The following is a 21,704-nucleotide window of genomic DNA, read 5'->3' as shown; positions in this document are numbered from 1 at the left end:
GACCCCTGTGCCGACCCCTGTGCCAACCTATGCCAACCTATGCCCCAGTGCCAACCTGTGCTCCGTGCCTGCCCATGCCCCCTGTGCCCACCCATATCCCCCCATGCCACCCGTGCCCCCCATGCGCCCCCTGTCATCCATACAAACAAGACTTACGTGAACACGTCCTCTCCCTGGCTGGTCTCCCATCTGACTGAGACCAACCTGTCAATCAGGCCGGTCAGTCAGACAGCAAACCAACAAAAAAAAAAGGCGTCCTTATGTCAAAATCGTAAGGACATCCGGGAAACCTGTACTTCCGGGTTTCCCGTCTGCAATTTGACCCTCCCATCCCCTTCCCGGCTCGGGGTTAAAATCATGCCCAACAAATCTAATCCTATCCACTTGACTTCAAAAATCCCCTATGAGAGGCAAAAACCTTGTGGAGGAAGCCAAAGGCATGGTCCAAGAGTTTCATTGAATCATGGAATCATGAAATGATACAACGCAGGAGGAGGCCTGTGCTAACTCTTTGAAAGAGCTATCCAATTAGTCCCACTCCCCTGTAATTTTTTTCCCTTCAAGTATTTATCCAATTCCCTTTTGAAAGTTACTATTGAATCTGCGTCCACCATCCTTTCAGGCAGTACATTCAAGACAACAACTCACTGTGTAAAAAAAAAATGTCCTCATGTCGTCTCTGGTTCTTTTGCCAATCATCTTAAATCTGTTTCCTCTGGTTACCGACCCTTCTGCTACTGGAAACAGTTTCTCCTTATTTACTTTATCAAAACTGTTCATGATTTTGAACACCTCTATCAAATCTCCCCTTAACCTTCTTTGCTTTAAGAAGAACAATCCCAGATTCTCCAATCTCTCCACATAACTGAAGTCCCTCATCCCTGGTACCATTCTAGTAAATCTCTTCTGCACCCCCTCTAAGGCCTTGACATCCTTCCTAAAGTGCAGTGCCCAGAATTAAACACAATATTCCAGCTGAGGCCTAACCATTGTTTTATAAAGATTTAGCATAACGTCCTTGCCAAGGATCCCATATGCTTTTTTAACAGTCTTCTCAAATTGTCTTGCCACCTTCAAAGATTTGTGTACATACACCCCCAGGTCTATCTGTTCCTGCACCCCCTTTAAAATTGTACTATTTAGTTTATCACAGTAGAAGACACAAAACATATACCAGAAATAGTGGGGAACCAAGCATCTAATGAGAGCAAGGAACTTAAAGTAATTAAGATTAGTAAAGAAAAAGTACTGGAGAAATTAACCTGTCTATACCCCTTTGCAGCCTCTTTGCGTCCTCCTCACAGCTTGCTTTAAAGTTGACAAATCCCCTGGACATGATGGCCTAGGGTTTTAAAAGAGGTCGCTGCGGATATAGTGGATGCATTAGTTTTAATCTTCCAAAATTTTCTAGATTCTAGAATGGTTCCTGTGGATTGGAAGGTAGCAAATGTAACCCCGCTATTCAAGAAAGGAGAGAGACAGAAAACAGGGAACTATAGGCCAGTTGGCCTGACATCAGTAGTAGGGAAAATGCTAGAATCTATTATTAAGGACATAGTGACAGGGCACTTAGAAAATCAAATATGATTAGGCAGAGTCAACATGGTTTTATGCAAGGGAAATCATGTTTGACAAATCTATTAGAGTTTTTTGAGGGTGTAACTAGCAGGGTAGATAAGGGGGAACCAATGGATGTAGTATAGTTGGATTTTCATAAGGCATTCAATAAGGTGCCACCCAAGAGGTGGTTACACAAGATTAGGGTTCGTGGGATTGGGGTTAATATATTAGCATGGATTGAGGATTGGTTAACGGACAGAAAACAGAGAGTAGGAATAAACGGGTCATTTTCAGTTTGGCAGGTTATAACTCGTGGGGTGCTGCAAGGATCAGTGCTTGGGCCTCAACTGTTTACAATATATATCAATGACTCAGATGAGGAGACCGAGTGTACTGTATCTAAGTTTGCTGACGATACAAAGCTAAGTAGGAAAGTAAGCTGTGAGGAGGACGCAAAGAGGCTGCAAAGGCATAGACAGGTTAAGTGAGTGGACGAGAAGGTAGCAGATAGGGTATTATGTGGAGAAATGTGAAATTACCCACTTTGGTAGGAAGAATAGAAAAGCAGAATATTTTTTAAAAGGTGGGAGACTAAGAAATGTTGGTAATCAGAGGAATTTAGGTGTCCTTGTACACGAATCACAGAAAGTTAACATGCAGGTACAGCATGCAATTAGGAAAGCTAATAGTATGTTTGCCTTTATTGCAAGGGGGTTGGAGTTTAAGACCAAAGACATCTTGTTGCAATTATATAGGGCTCTGGTGAGACCTCACCTGGAGTACTTTGTACAGGTTTGGTCTCCTTACTTAAGGATGGATATACTTGCCTTAAAGGGGATGCAACAAAGATTCACTAGATTGATTCCTGGGATGAGATGGTTGACCTAAAAGGAGAGATTGAGTAGAGTGAGCCTATACTCTCTGGAGTTTAGAAGATTGAGAGGTAACACTCTTAGACGGCTTGACAGGGTAGATGCTGAGAGGCTGTTTCCCCTGGCTGGAGACTCTCCACTTGCCTGGATGATTGCAGCTCCAGCAACACTCAAGAAGCTCGACGGCATCCAGGACAAAGTAGCCTGCTTGATTGGCACCCATCCACGACCCTAAACGTTCACTCCCTTCACCAATGGCGCACCGTGGCTGCAGTATATACCATCTACAGGATGCACTGCAGCAACTCGCCAAGGCTTCTTCGACTGCACCTCCCAAACCCACGACCTCTACCCCTAGAAGGACAAGGGCAGCAGACACATGGGAACAACACCACCTGCAAGTTCCCCTCCAAGTCACACACCATCCCGACTTGGAATTATATCACCATTCCTTCATCATCGCTGGGTCAAAATCCTGGAACTCCCTACCTAACAGCACTGTGGGAGAACCTTCACCACACGGATTGCAGTGGTTCAAGAAGGCGTCTCACCACCACCTTCTCAAGGGCAATTAGGGATGGGCAATAAATGCTGGCCTCGCCAGCAACGCCCACATCCCATGAACGAATAAAAAAAAACTAAGGGTGATTGTCTCAAGATAAGAGGTCGGCCATTTAGATCCGAGATATTTCTTCACTCAGAGGGTTGTGAATATTTGGAATTCTCTACCCCAGAGGGCTGTGGATGCTCTGTCTTGAATAGATAGTAGTTGAGTATATTCCAGACTGAGATCGACAGATTTTTGGACACTAAAGGAATCAAGGGATATGGGGATAGGGCGAGAAAGTGGAGTTGAGGTAGAAGATCAGCCATGATCTTATTGAATGACGGAGCATGCTTGAGGGGCTGTACGGCCTACCCCTGCTCCAATTTCTTATGTTCTTATATTGCCTCTCCTCATTCTTCCGATCAAAATGCATCACTTCACACTTCTTTGCGTTAAATTTCATCTGCCATGTGTCTGTCTATTTCACCAGTCTGTCTACGTCCTCCTGAAGTCTGTAAATATCCTCCTCATTGTTTATTACATTTCCGAGTTTCGTATCATCTGCAAACTTTGAAATTATGCCAGCTGTTGAAGAAATAGATGGATTGTGGGTTTCAAGGATATTAACATAAAATGGCTAACATACAATGACATAAAATGGTTGATATAACATGTATTATGGGAAAGTGGAGCTTGTAAATTAGAAACAGAGACAGGCCTTCACTGCAGACAGGTTCCCAAGGCAACACTGATAAGGCATTCCTTACAGCTAGCTGGATGGAACAGAATGAGATAAGGGAAGAAGAACAGGGCTTTGTCTGTCATTAACTATGATATGAGCTTCAGCAAGAGTGAGTAACAGATTAAATTATAATGTGGGATGTTTATCGCTATGATTGTGAAACTATAAGAAATAACATAATTAACAGTGGACAAGTTAGTTTAGGGCTAAGGAGAAAATTACTGAAGGAAAGCAACTGAATGCTGCTAGACACCAAGGAATGTGTCCTTGAAAATCACCAGTTAGAAAGGTTCCTTTGTTAGCTTCCCATCATAATCCAGCAGGCCAGGAGACAAAGAAGAGTCAGGTGACATGGAGGGATCCCTACAGGGTATAAGAATGAGAGTATCTTGGTGAAAGGGGACAGTTGGGATTAAAGACACTAAAAATCAAGCTTAAGGCGTTGAGGGTTCTATCCAGCAGACTGACTGATGTAAGTTAATGTGGTTGCGTGGGAATTTGGGTTCGGATGCAGATCAACCACGATCTCACTGAATGGCGGAACAGACTCAAGGGGCTGAATGGCCTACGCCTGTTCCTATAACTTGCACGCTTCCTACGATTGCTGTATAAATATAAGATATATCTTATTTTTCTTAATAAACTGTCAATGTGCTGACACTAGATTCTCGAACCTATTAATTAGTAAGACATGATTTTAGCCTGGAAAAACAGGTGTGTTGGGGGCGAGAGGGGCAGTAACAATTGCAAAAATCTAAAACCCGCCTCCAACCTGCCCATTTCCGGTTTTCACAGGGGGGACACCAACCTGTTCTTAGGAGGCGGGTCGGGCATTAAAAGCTTTCAAAGTGGCTGTGGGCTTCCATTTTCAAAGCTGTTTTGATTTTAGCCCCTGGGAGCTGGGATTCCCGGGCCTTCTCCTTCATGAGAGGAGGTGAGAAGGCCCGAAACTGCAGGTAAGTGTCCCCGATGACTGACCCCCTCCCCCGATGACTGACCCCCCCTCCCCCGCCTCCCGGTGACTAACTCCCCCACCCCCATAACTGACCCCCCCCCTTCCCGGTGACTAACTCCCCGACCCCATAACTGACCCCCCCCGGTGACCCTGACCCCCTCCCCCTGGCGACCCCAACCCCTCCCCCCCATCTAGCACTTAAGCGATCACGTCCTCTTCCTTCCTCTTCTCCTGTCCGACTGCATCAAAATCGTAAGGACATCCGGGAAACCCGCACTTCTAGGTTTCCCGTCAGGAATTCCACCCCCACCGCCCCCTTCCCGTTTCCAGGCTAAAATCATGCTCATGCGTCAGCTAGAATGCCTAGTGGAGGAGGCTAAAGGCAAGGTCCAAGAGTTTGTGGCAAGCTTTTGAAAAAAGAGATGTTGATGGTGAGGTAAAGTGATTTTGGGGAGAGAGTTCCAGAAGGCAGAGAGCGTGGTACCTGAAAGAACAGACAATCAAAGGGAATGTGATGCTTCATTTCCCTTAATAGAGGTGGAGATTGACCTTTCTGTACATCACTGCCAATATCTACTCAATGGGGTAAGAGCATTATGGGTAAAAATACCACGGTACAATTGTGAGGAATTGTCTTTTCTTGTTTGGATTCTGCTGGCAGATGGCAAAAAGCAAGGTTGGCACGACAACAAGGTGAAATAAATTGGAGGAAATTAGTTCTGCCAATTAAAATATTAGAACATTTGGCAGAGAGTGACATTTATTTATTTTTTTAAATTTGAGCTAGGGAATGGAATATTTTTGCGCTTTAGATTCCCAGGCCGGGATTTCCCACCCACCCCCTGCCGGTTTTCCGATGGATCTGAGGCAGATGAGGGCTGAGAATTGCTTGGAGATGTTCTCCACCATGTCCCTGCCTTGCTGAACAATCGCCCCCACCCCCCCTCCGCCCCATCCACTCACCAAACCTATATGGACTTTCAGAAGGCATTTGATAAGGTTCCACATAAGAGACTGTTAGCTAAAATCAAAGCTCATGGAATTGAAGGCAAATTATTGACCTGGTCAGGCGAAGGAAGACAGAGAGTAGGGATAAAGGGGTCAGTTTTAAAATTGATTTGGGAAGGGGGCAGAGGGGTCAAATTGAGGATGGGAAGCCCATTAGCACGGGTTTCACGGACGTCGTTATGATTTTGACGTAAGGATGTCTTCTATTTTTTTTGTCGGTTTTCTGTCTGACTGACCGGCCTGATTGACAGGCTGGTCTCAGTCGGACGGGAGACCAGCCAGGGAGAGGATGTCTTCAGGTAAGTCTTTGTTTGTATGGATGGGGGGACGGACACAGGGGGCATGGGCAGGTATAGATTGGCATGTGTGGGCATAGGTTGGCACGGGGGTCGTGAGTCATGGACGGAGGGATTGGGGGTCAGTCACAGTGAGTGTCGGGATCGGGGGGTCATCGCGGGGGTCCACGATTGTTGTGTGGGAGGATTGGGGGTCGGAGGATCGTAGTGGGGGGGAGGATCGGGATCAGGTGTCTGCGATCGTTGGGGGGGTCGGTGCAGGTTGGCTTGTTGGGCCTGGGGGAAGCAGTCCTGCTCCTCTGAGCCCACAAGCTGTGCCTTTCTAGGAACCTACCTCCCGAGAAAGAAGGCTCAAAAAGAGTCTCGGGCCTTCTTGCCTCCTTTCACGAGGCGTAAAACAGAAGGACCAGGAATCCTGGCCCCCCCGGGGTTGAAATTGGGAAGTCCTGAAAAATGGAGGCCCGAAGCCTCCTTGAAAGGTTTTAAGGCCTGACCCGCCCCCTGGGAGCGGGTTGGTCACCCGCCCCTTTTCCTGTCCTGGTCAAAACTGGAAATGGGCGGTTTGGAGGCGGGTTGGGGGCAGGTCTGAAATGGTGGCAATTTTCAATGCCTCCCCCACCCCCAACCCACCCGTTTTTCACTTTTAAAATTGAGTCCAATGTATATGTACTCGAATTGGAAGGAAGTGACTAGAGGTGTCCCACAAAGATTTTTGGTAGGGCCACAACCATTCACTATATTTGTTAATGACTTAGATAACACTATAGAGAGCCATATATCCAAGTTTGCCGATGACACAAAGATTGGTGGCACAGTAAATAGTGTAGACGGGAGCATTAAATTACAAAGAGACATTGATAGATTAAGTGAGTGGGCAAAACTGTGGCAGATGGATTTCAACACAGGCAAGTGTGAGGTCATCCATTTTGGACCTAAAAAGGATAGATTTGAGTATTTTTTAAATAATGAGAAGCTCGGAACAGTGAAGGGTCAAAGAGACTTAGGGGTTATTGTACTCAGATCACTTCTTCACGCAAAGGGTGATAGAAGTGTGGAACTCTCTCCCACAAAAAGCAGTAGAAGCTAGCTCAATTAATAATTTTAAAGCTGAAATCGATAGATATTTGCTAGCCAAGGGTATTAAGGGATTATGGAGAGAAGGTGGGTGGATGGAGTTAGGATACAGGTCAGCTCTGATCACATTGAATGGCGGAACAGGCTCGAGGGGCTGAATGGCCTACCCCTGTTCCTATGTTCCACATGCAGGCAGTAGACGCAAATCAGGGAAATATGTCATCCAATCTACTTCCCATGATTTGCATCTTCGGAGTACTGTTTATCCCAGACGTCCGGCGTTCCAATGATGGCAACAGAGGTGGAGCTGCAAGAATTTTCTAGATGGTTGGGCCTGTGCAGTCGTTGTCATGAAAAGTGACATATCTGCCTGTGTGATGCATTTTTCACCATCAAGTTCATCAGTGGCCCCTGTTACAAGAGATCGCCCAGATGAGTAAAACTGAACTGGGGCTTGGGAAGGGTTAAATGTCATTTCTCTGACTGATGGCAACACACCGTGCAAGTGGGCCAAAAGAAAAACCTTAAATGGACTGAATTTACCTACAATGTCAAGAACATCAGTGCTTCAATATGCACTGCCCATTGAATGTCACATGTTTTACATAAATTATTGTTTCTCACCCACAGACCTGGCTGCTGTGCAGGACCAGGAACAAAGTACAACTCCTCCAATGGGTTTCCAGATGAGATGTTGAACTTCGTAAAGACTCATCCACTGATGGACGATACAGTTCCCTCGCTGAGCCACAGGCCATGGATTATAAAGACAACCATCAGGTGAAATTCAAAGACACAGGCAGCAAAAGTATTTTAAAAGGGGAGCCCAATTTCTGTGTCTTCTGATGTGGAGTCACTAGTAATCAGATATTGAGATTTTCAATCAATTTTAATCACCAGCAAGAAAAGTATTAGAATCCAGGCTATGATCCTGCTCCCGGCCCCGTCCCTATTCCGCCCCTGTGCAATTTTTGACTTGTCCTATGGTAATGGCAGTGGTAATATGAACTAAATGGTACAATTTTAAAGTGGTGCAGGAAGAAAGAGACCTGGAGGGAGGCACATACACAAATCTTTGAAGGTGGCAGGCCAAATTGAGATGGCTGTTAAAAAAGAATATGGGATCCTGGGCTTTATTAATAGAGCCATAGAGTACAAAAGCAAGGAAGTTATGCTAAACCTTTATAAAACACTGGTTAGGCCTCAGCTGGAATATTGTGTTCAATTCTGGGCACCACACTTTAGGAAGGATGTCAAGGCCTCAGAGAGGGTGCAAAAGAGATTTACTAAAATGGTACCAGGGACGAGGGACTTCAGTTATGTGGAAAGACTGCAGAAGTTGGGGATGTTCTCCTTGGAACAGAGAAGGTTAAGGGGAGATTTGATAGAGGTGTTCAAAATCATGAACGGTTTTGATAGAGTAAATAAGGAGAAACTATTTCCAGTGACAAGGGTCAGGTAACCAGAGGACACAGATTTAAGGTGATCAGCAAAAGAGCCAGATGCGACATGAGGAACCATTTTATACGCAGCGAGTTGTAATGATTTGGAATGCACTGCCTGAAAGGGTGGTGGAAGCAGATTCAATAGTAACTTTCAAAAGTGAATTAGATAAATACTTGAAGAGAAAAAATTTACAGGGCTACGGGGAAAGATCAGGGGAATGAGGCTAATTGGATAGCTCTTTCAAAAAGCCGGCATAAGCAGGATGGGCTGAATGACCTCCTCCTGAGCTGTACCTACTATGATAAGCCACCTCACACTGCTTCATATTTACGCCAGCTGTAGTACAACTCCAGTCTGGTGTGAAGCTGTGTCTTAAACATGTCTAGGTAATCCTGGCAAGTTTCAAAACTTCAGTCCGAGCCCGCATGCAGCAAGACCTGGACAACATCCAGGCTTGGGCTCATAAGTGGCAAGTAACATTCGCGTCAGATAAGTGCCAGGCAATGACCATCTCCAACAAGAGAGAGTCTAACCACCTCCCCTTGACATTCAACGGCATTACCATCGCCGAATCCCCCACCATCAACATCCTGGGGGTCACCATTGACCAGAAACTTAACTGGACCAGCCATATAAATACTGTGGCTACAAGAGCAGGTCAGAGGCTGGGTATTCTGCGGTGAGTGACTCACCTCCTGACTCCCCAAAGCCTTTCCACCATCTACAAGGCACAGGTCAGGAGTGTGATGGAATACTCTCCACTTGCTTGGATGAGTGCAGCTCCAACAACACTCAAGAAGCTCGACACCATCCAGGACAAAGCAGCCCATTGGCACTCCATTCACCACCCTAAACATTCACTCCCTTCACCACCGGTGCACAGTGGCTGCAGTGTGTACCATCTACAGGATGCATTGCAGCAACTCGCCAAGGCTTCTTCGATAGCACCTCCCAAACCCGCGACCTCTACCACCTAGAAGGACAAGAGCAGCAGGCACATGGGAACAACACCACCTGCACATTCCCCTCCAAGTCACACACCATCCAGACTTGGAAATATATCGCCGTTCCTTCATCGTCACTGGTCAAAATCCTGGAACTCCCTTCCTAACAGCACTGTGGGAGAACCATCACCACACGGACTGCAGCGGTTCAAGAAGGCGGCTCACCACCACCTTCTCAAGGGCAATTAGGGATGGGCAATAAATGCCGGTCTTGCCAGCGACGCCCACATCCCATGAACGAATTTTTAAAAATGGAATCTTTTTAATGTTAATACACAGCAGCTGCTCCCATCCTTGCTCTCCTAATATAAAAAATAAGTTGGTGACTGTGCATCTTAGCCGGCAGAGACCCGTCTCACATTGGTTGCTCTGGTATAATTGCACCCTAAAAAAGTGCCAAACATAAACAAAAATTATAAGCGTCAGCAGCAGTATTTGAATTTCCAAAGGTTTGGCATCAACACCTGGGTTTGAAGAGACGACAGGATCTAAAGGGGCATTTACATTAGACTGCAGATTGATAGTATTTCCACAGCACTCTGTGACATAGAGCGGGGGGGTCTCTGGACACCCGACAGCAGCTAAGTCCCACATTTTAACGGGGCTTGTGCGCTGATGCTGGATTTTCGCTGAAATGCAAAACTGTGTGGTTGGAATTCTTCCCTTTTCTTTTGCATTGGGAATCAAAGCTGCTCCCCAGGGGTCTCCAGCTTCCAGCTGGGATTGATGAGAGCGACAGCACCAGGTTAAATAAGCAGGGAAGAATGTCACACAGAGGATGCTGGTCTCCATTAAGGGTCACTCTCCTGAGACCCACGTAGACAATGCAAAAGTGCCTTAAAAAGAGAATGTGGGGTAAAGTTCTTCGGCAGGGGCGCAAAATGTGGGGGGTGGGGGAGTGCATTGGCTGTACGTTACACAGCCAGCCATATTTTCTTACCATTGACGTCAATGAAAGTTGAACTTCAGTTGCACCCCAATACTTCTGCCTGAAGTCACTCTCACCGTGGTGGTGCAGAATGTACCCCATATCCCCATTCATTTGAGCACGTTAGATAGCATAATAACCAGGTTCGGTAAAAGGCAACTGTAGCAAAGGCAGACATCTCACTAAATTGACCCCAGTGATTGCTGAGACCACACAACGCCCAGTGGGAATTGTGTTTGCATCCCAAAGCAATAAGTGTTCCTATGGATGAGTACATGCTCCAGCAGACCTGGTTCAGCAAGTGATGCTCCGTGTTTAAACTTCCACATTTGAGTTTGAGGAAACGGCGCTGTCTGGGGATAGTTTAACAGGCAGGAGAAGCGATGCATTAAGCTTTGCTGCTAGTATTTCATACGGATGTTTTGGATTGATGGAGAACATTGAGATGCAGCCCTTGTGCTCCTTGTATAAACTTGAAAATGTAGCTTGAGTGCTAGTAACTGTTATTGCACTATAGAGAATTGATTATACAGCCACGTCTTTGTAATACTGTAGGGACTGTGGCCTGGTAAGCCTCCTCATCCAGTCTATTTGTCTTATGCCACGATTATGTTGCAGAAACCTTTCTATTGAAGCAGTCCCTTAATGTGCTGGTGCTCCATGATCTGCCCTGTAAACATTGAGGTGGTAACAGGGAAATAACAGAACACACGCACAACTGTTTCTAAGTTACAGTCATGACTCCAAGTTACTGGACAGGCTAAGAATGCCTTTATGGATGGGCTGAGGCCAATCCGACCGCAGCCTGAAAAATGGCAGTTGTTTATGTTTGCTCGCAGCAGGACAGGGTACAGACCTGGAGAGGTGGCTCTCCAGGTCATTGGAGGCTCTGGCACCATCTCACTTGTGTTACAAGGCTGCCACCAGAGTCAGCCAGATTCCAGTCACAAAGCTCTAATTTAACTGCAGCATTAGTGGCGTTAAACTATACTGAATCCAGGAAGAAGAGGCATATTTCTTTCTGCAACCTGCCTAATAGGCCCACAATATTCTACCAATGAGTTGAATATACACAGGAACAGTAGTGTAATGGTTATGTTACTGGACTAGTAATCCCGAGGATGCGAGTTCAAATCCAACCATGGCAGTTTGAATCCAGTTTAAATCTGGAAATAAAGAGCTGGTATCAGCAATAGTGAAAACCCAACTGGTTCACTAATGTCCTTTAGAGAAGGAAACGTGCCATCCTTACCCATCTGGCCTTCATGTGATGCCAGTCCCACATTAATGTGGTTGACTCTTAACTGCCCTCTGAAGTGGCTGAGCAAGCTACTGAGTTATACAGAGTAACAAAGGATGGGCAATAAATGCTGGCCTTACCACATCTTGAGAATTAACAAAAAAAAACTGATACAGGCATTGTACAACACAGTTATTGCTGACGGTGCTAAGTAGGGTCTAGTTTTCTTGAGAACTTCCACTCCCAGCTTATCTTTCCATGTTCGACTATTGGTTGGTGTATCAACATGCTGACCGTCAAGTGGTAGGAGGCAGCTCGCCCGTAGGTTTCTGTACTGTACCGTGACAATGAGTGCAAATAAAAAGGAAAACAATGGAACTGTTGAATCAGCTGGATTTTGCACTCCTTGTTAGAAATGTCTGATTCCAAAATGGCTGCCTTGTGATTCCAGACGCTAAAGTTGTATTAGGTGTGACCACGGAGGCCTGGCTTCAGTGCTAGCAAGTCTCGTTGGGCTGCTTTGGTCATGATCTTGTAGAGAACTAGCAACCCAGTCATATCACTGAAGAATTGTAAAGGATGGACTCTGTCACCAAGTGCCCATGGTATACATCTAAGTTGCCCAAGAAGGCAAAACATTTGGACAGTTCTGCTCTACTCCTAGACCAGCCATTCATAACGGCTTCTCTGAGTGACTTTGCTAATTTAGTGCTAATCTGTAGTGAATTATTTGTGCTCACAAGGAATTGAGTTAAGAGTACTCAAACTAATTTCACTACAAATTGTATTTCTTCACTACATACCAAAACACGACAACATCAGCCTTGGGATTGGGGCACTAGGCTCCATCAAGCACTATCGTGCTTCGCTCTCCTCAATCAAAACCGCCCAATGTTCCAGGATCACCCTGGAGGTCAGGTATAACTTAGGCTCCTTTATCCCATAACCAATCACCTCCTTATACCCGTCTTCTCCAGCCCTTCCACCTTCACCTCAAACACCAATTGAAAGGAGCTCAAGAATTTCTTCATCACCAAAATCAAAACTATCTGTGCAGCTGACTTTTCTTGTTCTCCTCTTGCCTTGATGCCTGAGTTCCCTTCTTTAGTCTCCTACCCACTCTAGCCCTGAACCACCATCCTTTGAAGCTTCTCTCTTATCTCGCCCCTCCAAGCTTATCTCATCTATGAGACCCACCTCCTGCTCCCTTGACCCCATTCCTGGTCAACTCTTGACCACCTATCTCCCCCTCTTGGTCCCCAAGTGGTTCTCTCTTGTGGTCATGTGGAGGATAAATGCCAACATGGACTGGTTGGGCCAAATGTATTTCTTCTCAAGCACTGTGCATCTCTTGAAAACTGCCATGATACTTCTACCCTTGTCAATTACCACCCATTCCAACTCCCTTCTCCTCTCTAAGGTAGACATCATACCTCCCAACTCCACACCCATCTCTTCCTTAACTCCCTGTTTGAATCACTCCAGTCTAGCTTCTATCCTTATAGCACCAAAATTGTCTTAACCAGAGTCATGAACAACACCCATCGGTGACTCTGACCATTGTGTTTTATCTTTCCTTATCCTCCTTGACGCCCCTGTAGCAGGGTCAACCACTCCATCCTCCTCCATTGTCCAGCTCCGTGGGACTGCCTTTTGCATAGTTCTGCTCCTATTTATCTAAATACAGCCAAAGCACTTCCAACAATGATTTCTCTTCCTACACCTGAAATATGACCTCTGGACTACCCCAAGGATCCAACCTTGGCCCCCTCCTCCTCCTTATCTACATACTGCCACTTGGCAACATCATCTGCAGACATCGGGCCAACTTCCACGTAAGCACCAATGACATCCAGTTCTACCTCTTGACCACATCTCTCACCCCTCTCTGCTGTAATTCTGCTTATCTGACATCCAGAGTTAGATGAGTCTTAACTTCTCCAGCTCAACTCTTTGGAATACCAAAGCCACCACTCATTCCATCCCTTTCCCTAGGCACCCTCTCAGGCGGAACGAGATTGTTTTCAATCTCAGCACTCTGTTCAACCCTGATCTGAGCTTCAGACCCCTTATCCCCCCATCACAAAGGCCACTTATTTTCACCACAGCATCACCCATATCCACTCCTTCCCTCTGCACATCCTCTCCTCCATTTATCCACTATTGGCGGCAGAGCCTTCAGCCACCTGGGTCCTACTTTCTGGAACTCTTTCCCTAAAATCCTTCATTTCACCATCTCTCTCTCACTCCCCCCACATTCTAAACCTCCTCAAAAGCCAGCTCCTTGACCAAAATTTAGGTCACACCTTCTAATCTCTTCATCTTCCATCTTCGACATGTCTATCTGTGAAGCACATTGGGATGTTTTTTATGGTAAAGGTATCATATACATGGAAGTCTGTGTTGTTCGGTGCCACGCTCTGGGTTTGCAGGGTGTGGGCGAGAGGGGCCACACAGCACAATATGGGCAGCCCACAAAGAATTACCGATGTGAAATAATTATTTGATACTATCCATCATTAAGAAAGACCTGACTCGATAGTCTGCGCAGGACATCATTCCACTGCGGTATCTGTGAATTGTCTACTGTAAACGGGCCCATAATATGACGTGGCAGGTGAGCATATCGTCACAGGACATAGGAACATAGGAACATAGGAACAGGAGTAGGCCGTTCAGCCCCTCATGCCTGCTCCACCATTTGATAAGATCATGGCTGATCTGTGATCTAACTCCATATACCTGCCTTTGGCCCATATCCCTTAATACCTTTGGTTGCCAAAAAGCTATCTATCTCAGATTTAAATTTAGCAATTGAGCTAGTATCAATTGCCGTTTGCGGAAGAGAGTTCCAAACTTCTACGTCATCTGATTTTGAAAGGTGCAGTATTCAGGAAATCAGAGGAAGATTTCACAGAATAATAAAAGTCCTTTGGTTTTTGGGCTGATTTATATTTGTGGAAGCTATCACAAGATTGTAACACTGACCCCTAGTGTCCATCCAGGTGATCAGCACCTTCAAGCAAAAATGCCAGTACTTGGATTAAATGCAGAAATATCTAACACTTACCTTTCCTTTGGATTGCAGTTCATGAAAAATCATAAACCATTTACTTTGTTTCATTTTATTTAAAAAATCCATACTTATGTCATGCTTCAAAACCTCACATCCATGAATAATTATGTTACTAAACCATCAAGCCACATTATCCCATCTTCAGATTTGTTGCAACTTTTCAGACCGGGAGTTTCAGGCACATAAATGCTCTGGCAAACTAGGAAGCAAAAAATTTCTCTTGCGATATCTCTTGTTCTCTGAAACTCTAAATACACCATCCTATACATTCTTCCTGAATCCTCGTTGTATTAAAATCAAGATTCATTCCACTGTCTCCTATTCCAACCCATTTTTCCCAGAACTTCAGGACTACATAACTCCCTTTCACCTACAATCTGCAGGCTTTAAATATCTAAGCTTGGCATCACCTGATCACCACTTCTTGATTTGATTACAATGAACCCCCATGTGAAATGTCTCCACCGATTGAGAAATCAGTCATAATTTGGTATAGACTCAGGATTATCACTGCATGAAAAAAGGGGAAATTAGAAGAAATATTTTCATACAGAGGGTTGTTAGAACATAGAATGCTTTACCGCAAGTGGCTATTGAGGCAGAGGCTGTAACATCATTTGAAAGAAAATTGGATAAGTAATTGAAAAGGAAAGATTTGGGGAAAGGGCAAGAAATGGGATTAGAGTAGATAGTTCCTGTTGGAAGAGCTACAGGAATGATGGGCCGAACAGCCTCCTTCTGTGCAGTAATTTCTATGATTATATTTATGAATAGAATGATAAAGGTATGTACTACAAATAAGAATATGTTTAGAATATCGAGGGACAGGAAAAGATAAAAATCAACAAACCTGTTTGTTTTTGATTGATTACAACCCCACCTACTCATCATTTCCCACAATCCTTTCACTCCTCAAAAATACATGTAATTGTGTCTTGAACCCGTCTATACAGTCCACTTTCATAGTATTCCCGGATAATTTATTCTACAGCTCCATAACCCTTTGTGTGAAAATGTTATGCCTCACTTCCTACTTATTCCTCATTTTCAAATTTTTCACTTGGGGCTCTCGGTAATTAAACCTTTCACCAGATTGAACAATTTGTCTGAATTATATGTTGCCTGAATTTAGTGGAATAAGATGCTGAATAACGAGTGGGATTATAGGGATAATGTTGTACAATCAGTGGGATTACATGGATAATGTACTGTACACTCTGAAATTACAGTGCTGGTTTGCTGTATAGTCAGTGGGATTACAGTGATAATGTGCTGTTTAATCAGTGAGATTACAGTGGTAATGTGTTGTACTTTCAATGGGATTACAGGGATAATGATGGTATCAAAGTATGGTACAGCACAGGTGGAGGCCATTAGGCCCATTGTGCCTGTGTTGGCTCGTAGAAAGAGCTATCCAATTAGTCCCATTCCCCTGTACTTTTCCCATAACCCTATATTTTTTTCCCTTCAAGTATTTCCATCACCCTTTCAGACAGTACATTCCAGATCATTACAACTCGCTGCATAAAAAGCGGTTCCTAATGTCGCCTCTGGCTCTTTTGCCGATCACCTTAAATCTGTGTCCTCTGGTTACTGACCCTCTTGCCACTGGAAACAGTTTCTCCTCATTTACTCTATCAAAACCAATCATGATTTTAAACACCTCTATCAAATATCCTCTTAACTTTCGCTACTCTAAGGAGAACAACCCCAGCTTCTCCAGTCTATCCACGTAACTGAAGTCCCTCATCCCTGGTACCATTCTAGTAAACCTCATCTGCACCCTCTCTAAGGCCTTGACATCCTTCCTAAAGTGTGGTGCTCAGAATTGGACACTATACTCCAGCTGAGACCTAACCAGTGTTTTATAAAGGTTTAGCATAACTTCCTTGCTTTTGTACTCCATGCGTCTATTAATAAAGCCCAGGATCCCATCTGCTTTTTTTTAACAGACTTCTCAACTTGTCTGCCACCTTCAAAGTTTTGTGTACCTACCCCAGGTCTCTCTGTTCCTGCACTCCCTTTACAAAAGTACAATTTAGTTTATGTCGCCTCGCTTCATTCTTCTTACCAAAATGAATCACTTCACACTTCTCTGCGTTAAATTTCATCTGCCATGTGCCTGCTCATTTCACCAGTCTGTCTATGACCTCCTGAAGGCTGTTACTGTCCTCCACATTGTTCACTACATTTCCAAGTTTTGTGTCATCTGCAAACTTTGAAATTATACCCTCTATACCCAAGTCCAGGTAATTAATACATACCAAAAAGAGCAATAGTCCTAATACTGACCCCTGGGGAACACCACTGTACACTTCCTTCGAGTTTGAAAAACAACCATTCACCACTACTCTCTACTTTCTATCCCTTTGCCAATTTTGTATCCACGCTGCCACTGTCCCTTTAATCCCTTGGGCTTTAATTTTGCTCTCAAGTCTATTATGTGGTACTCTATCAAATGCCTTTTGAAAGTCCATATACACCACATCAACCGCACTACCCTCATTAACCCTTTCCATTACTTCATCAAAGAACTCAATCAATTCCCGGAAACTTCTTAGTTTTTGTCTCTTCTGTAATGTAACTAATGTCTTGCTTTAATACCTAGGGATCGTCTGAACAAGATCGTGGTGGATACAGAGGCTGGCCCCTTTAAGAATTACACAGTAGTGTTCCTAGGTTCTGAAACTGGGATTATTCTCAAGTTCCTCATTAGACCAACTACAAGTACAAACTTTGTCAATCGGAGCCTATTTCTGGAACATTTTGATGCCTACAGCCCAGAGAAGTAAGTATTACTTTATTATTTTCCTATACACAGGAAGCCTGAATCAGTCATTAATTACAAAGAGAGGAGTAAATTTCAGAGAGGGAAGAAGAGACACGTAACCCAATTCACGGGGTTCAGACAGCACTCAAACCTTTAATCTTTGTCTCTCCAACACAGCCTTTCTGCTCTCTCTCTCTCTACATAAGAACATAAGATATAGTAGCAGGAGTAGGCCGTACAGCCCCTCGAGCCTGCTCCACCATTCGACAAGATCATGGCTGATCTTCGACCTCAAATCCATGATCCCCATATCCCTTGATTCCCCTGGAGTCCAAAAATCTATCTATCTCTGCCTTGAACATACTCCACGACTCAGCATCCACAGCCCTCTAGGGTAGAGAATTCCAAAGATTCACAACCCTCTGAGTGAAGAAATTTCTCCTCATCTCAGTCTTAAAAGGCCAACCCCTTATCCCGAGACTATGCCCCCTAGTTCTAGATTCTCCAGCCAGGGGAAACAGCCTCTCAGCATTTACCCTATTAAGCCCCCTCAGAATCTTTTATGTTTCAATGAGATCACCTCTCCTTCTTCTAAACTTCAGAAAGGTTAGGCCCATTGTATTCAATCTCTCCTCTTAAGACAACCTGCTCATCCCAGGAATCAATCTAGTGAACCTCCGTTGCACCACCTCTAAGGCAAGTATATCCTTCCTAAGATAAGGAGACCAAAACTGTACACAGTACTCCAGGTGAGGTCTCACCAAAGACCTGTACAATTGTAGTAAGACTTCCTTACTCTTGTACTCCAACCCCCTTGCAATAAAGGCCAACATGCCATTTGCCTTCCTAATTGCTTGCTGTACCTGCATGCTAACTTTTTGTGTTTCTTGTACGAGGACACCCAAATCTCTCTGAACACCAATGTTTAATAGTTTCTCATCATTTAAAAAATATTCTGTTTTTCTATTCTTCCTATCAAAGTGAATAACCTCACATTTCCCCACATTGTACTACATCTGCCACCTTCTTGCCCACTCACTTAACCTGTCTATATCTCTTTGCAGACTCTTTGTGTCCTCCTCACAGCTTACTTTCCCACCTAGCTTTGTATCATCAGATACATTACACTCGGTCCCTTCATTTAAGTCATTAACATAGATTGTAAATATCTATATATGTCTATATATATATATGTTTTCATCAATACTATTGTAGTCATTGCTGTTGTGAAGTTTCCTCTCTAGTACAAAACACACCATCCTGCACGGTATTTCTCCTCTCTGCATCTTCACTGCATCGATACCAAATTCATTGCACATTCTCCAACTCCAACTCGTTCCTTCCCAAGATCTCAAAGCTGTGCCACTTCTTACCTTCCTCAGTACTTCCTTTCTTCCTACAATCTACAGGCATATCATCTAACCTCGGTTCTTGAATTATCTTGTCTCCTCTCTTACTCTTTTCAATCTTGTTGTCCTGCACTATGGACCTGGGCCCTTCTCCTAGGTTTCTCAGAAACCACAACTGCAAATCTTTTCTTCACTTTATCAAAGAATGTATTGAAGCAGCATGGTAATGGGAAATCAAGAACTTTGTTTATTTCGACTCCCAGAAAATATTAGAGCCCACAGCGGTGTTGCCGGTAAGCTAAAGGCATGTAAAACTAAGAGTGAAATAGGAAATTGAATAGAAAAGTGGTTACAAGGTGGAACTGAAAGGATTGGACTTGCCATTTTCTGGTTGGAAAGAGCTGAGTGGCAGAATGCCTCTGGGAACAATCCTAATCCTAACTAATCTTCATGAATGATCTGGTTGAAGGGAATTTATTAATAGGACAGCTAAATTTGCCGATGATACAAAATTATGTGGCAATTAGCATGCAGAAGGCTCTGGAAAGATTAAGTGAAGTTTAATGCACTGCATGAAGTTACAAAAGATGAGGATTTGGAAGCTCAGGGAAACTGCCTTAGGCTCCTCTCTCAATGGCTGAATGAGTATCACACCTCCCAGTGTGATAATGAGCCATACAATCCAGGAAGGTGCCCATTCCAATCCCTGTTCTGTGTTGAGTTCGCTGATCTCAGGCAGGGTGGTACTAAGGCTACAACTGATCTCAGTATGCCTGGACAAGGGACAGGAAAAGGCTCCCGCTTCTGATGGCTCCCTTGACCCCAACAGGCAAGTTTTGAGTAGAATGGGTTTGGGTTCAACAGTGATCTTTCCAGTCAAATATCCAGCCAGCATTCAATGTCTAGACTCGCAGGAGGGGGTGCAAATTGGGGGGAGGGCAAGAAGTGTTAACTAATCACTAAGTCATATTAATAACTATTGACAGATTATTTACTATAATTATTATTAACCGACATAACCAAAGATATATCAATTGCTCATTCATCCAGTTGCTTTTTTGGGACCTTGCTGTGTACAGAACAGCTGCCACCTTCTTTTGCATAGCAACAGTCACTGTACTTCAAGAGTAATTTATTGTGTTTGACCCACTTTGAGATGTCCTGAGAAATGTGATACGGTATTTAGGCAAAGTACTAAAGGGCTTGCAACATTCAAGAACCATAACCAAACAAGAGTAAGCAGGGGTGAAATTGGACATGGGCAGAGACGCAAAACAAACGGAATCGCATTTGCCGACCGTTATACAACACACCTGTTACTCAGTTCTATTGAACTCAAAGAGGTGGGGTGTTTAACAGGCCACCAAGACCTTACTGCCTGTTTGCACCTCTACCCATGTCTAATTTCACCCCAGCACCTTTAGAAGAGGAGAGAAAATTGGAAGAAAAAAAAACTAGTACCATTAAACAGCAATTTAAAGAGGTGAATGAGAGTTTTGAAATTATACCAAGATAATTTAAGAAATCAAACACGGAAATATTAGCTTTCTGATGCACTTAGACCACACATAGGATATTAGGGGAAAAAATTGGATAGGGCCTATTATCGGGCGGGGGTAACGCCACCTGCTATTACCCGCGCCCAATGGCCCCTGCGCAGGCAGGACGAGACTTTCATCAGGCCTGAGGACTTACCTTCAAGCAGGATTGACACGAGGTTTCACTGCAAATTGCACTTCCCACCAGCGGGGGAGCCCCAATCTCTTAAAGGCAGGCTGACTCTTATAAATCTCTTAAAGGTAGCTGGTACCTGTTATTTGCTGAAAATAACCGTCTGCTGTCTGCACGGAGTCTGAATGGAGATCTGACATCGCAGATGCAAAACACAGATGCAGCTCCCATCCCTATGTTTACAAACTGATGAGCTATGTTAAAACATTGAATAAAGGTTGCGCACTACTAAGTCCCACATCCACCAATCTGCCGATCTGAGTTTGTACCAGGCCTGCGAGAGTGTGTGCACCAAGGTTCTCTGCTAATGCACTAGAGGCCTTGGTGCAAGAGGTGGACGGAAGGAGGGACATCCTATATCCGCGGGGGGGGAGGTAAGAGGCCCTCCAGACATATACCCAAAAGGCAGTGGGAGGCAGCGGGGGACGGACTCAATGCCAGGCACACAGCATCATGAACATGGATGCAGTGCAGGAAGAAGTTCAATGCTTTGACATGAGTGGTCAAGGTGAGTGAGGTCAACTGTCAAGTGGCGTCTCCTACCAACTGCTCCACGTACTACACCCCCATCACCCACATACCAATAAACTCTTTCCATCAGCACTCAACTCTTCCAATCAGATGCTTCCTCTCACCCTTACACATTACCACTGTTGCAAGCCGCCCACCCACAACTCACAGGCCACAAACACTGGCAGCTATTCAACCATGACAGGTACATCACCCAGAATATGTCCCACTTTCTTGCAGGAGAAGGTGGCGCATATCAGGAGGCAGCAAGTAGCAGTGGCATTTAGTCCCTCGAGCCTGTTCCACCGTTCACTGAGATCATGGTGCACCTGTGACCTAACTCCATATACCCGCCTTAGCCCCATATCCCTTAATATCTTTGGTTAACAAAAATCTATCAATCTCAGATTTAAAATTCACAATTGAGCTAGCATCAACTGCCGTTTGCAGAAGAGCGTTTCAAACCTCTCCCACCCTTTGCGTGTAGAAGCATTTCCCAATGTCACTCCTGCACGTCCTGGCTCTAAATGTTAGGCTATGCCCCCTCGTCCTAGTATTCAAGTGTAGGAGACTTCCAAAAACAAATGTCTCGGCAG

At 44.6% G+C, this 21,704-nt stretch overlaps 1 protein-coding gene across 1 annotated transcript in view; it reads left to right on the top strand.

Annotated features, from left to right (window-relative positions):
• Positions 1-21,704, top strand: part of LOC137299736 (semaphorin-6B-like) — a 403,979-nt gene that overhangs the window by 360,962 nt on the left and 21,313 nt on the right. Inside the window, exons 13-14 of the mRNA XM_067968676.1 lie at positions 7,685-7,834; positions 17,357-17,536. Coding sequence (XP_067824777.1) covers positions 7,685-7,834; positions 17,357-17,536 — 330 coding nt within the window. The remainder of the gene's footprint in view (positions 1-7,684; positions 7,835-17,356; positions 17,537-21,704) is intronic.

The sequence above is a fragment of the Heptranchias perlo genome, chromosome 29 (assembly GCF_035084215.1).
Source record: "Heptranchias perlo isolate sHepPer1 chromosome 29, sHepPer1.hap1, whole genome shotgun sequence".
NCBI lineage: Eukaryota > Metazoa > Chordata > Chondrichthyes > Hexanchiformes > Hexanchidae > Heptranchias > Heptranchias perlo.
Note: the sequence above shows the minus strand (reverse complement) of the source record. Positions and strands in the feature narration are given on the sequence as shown.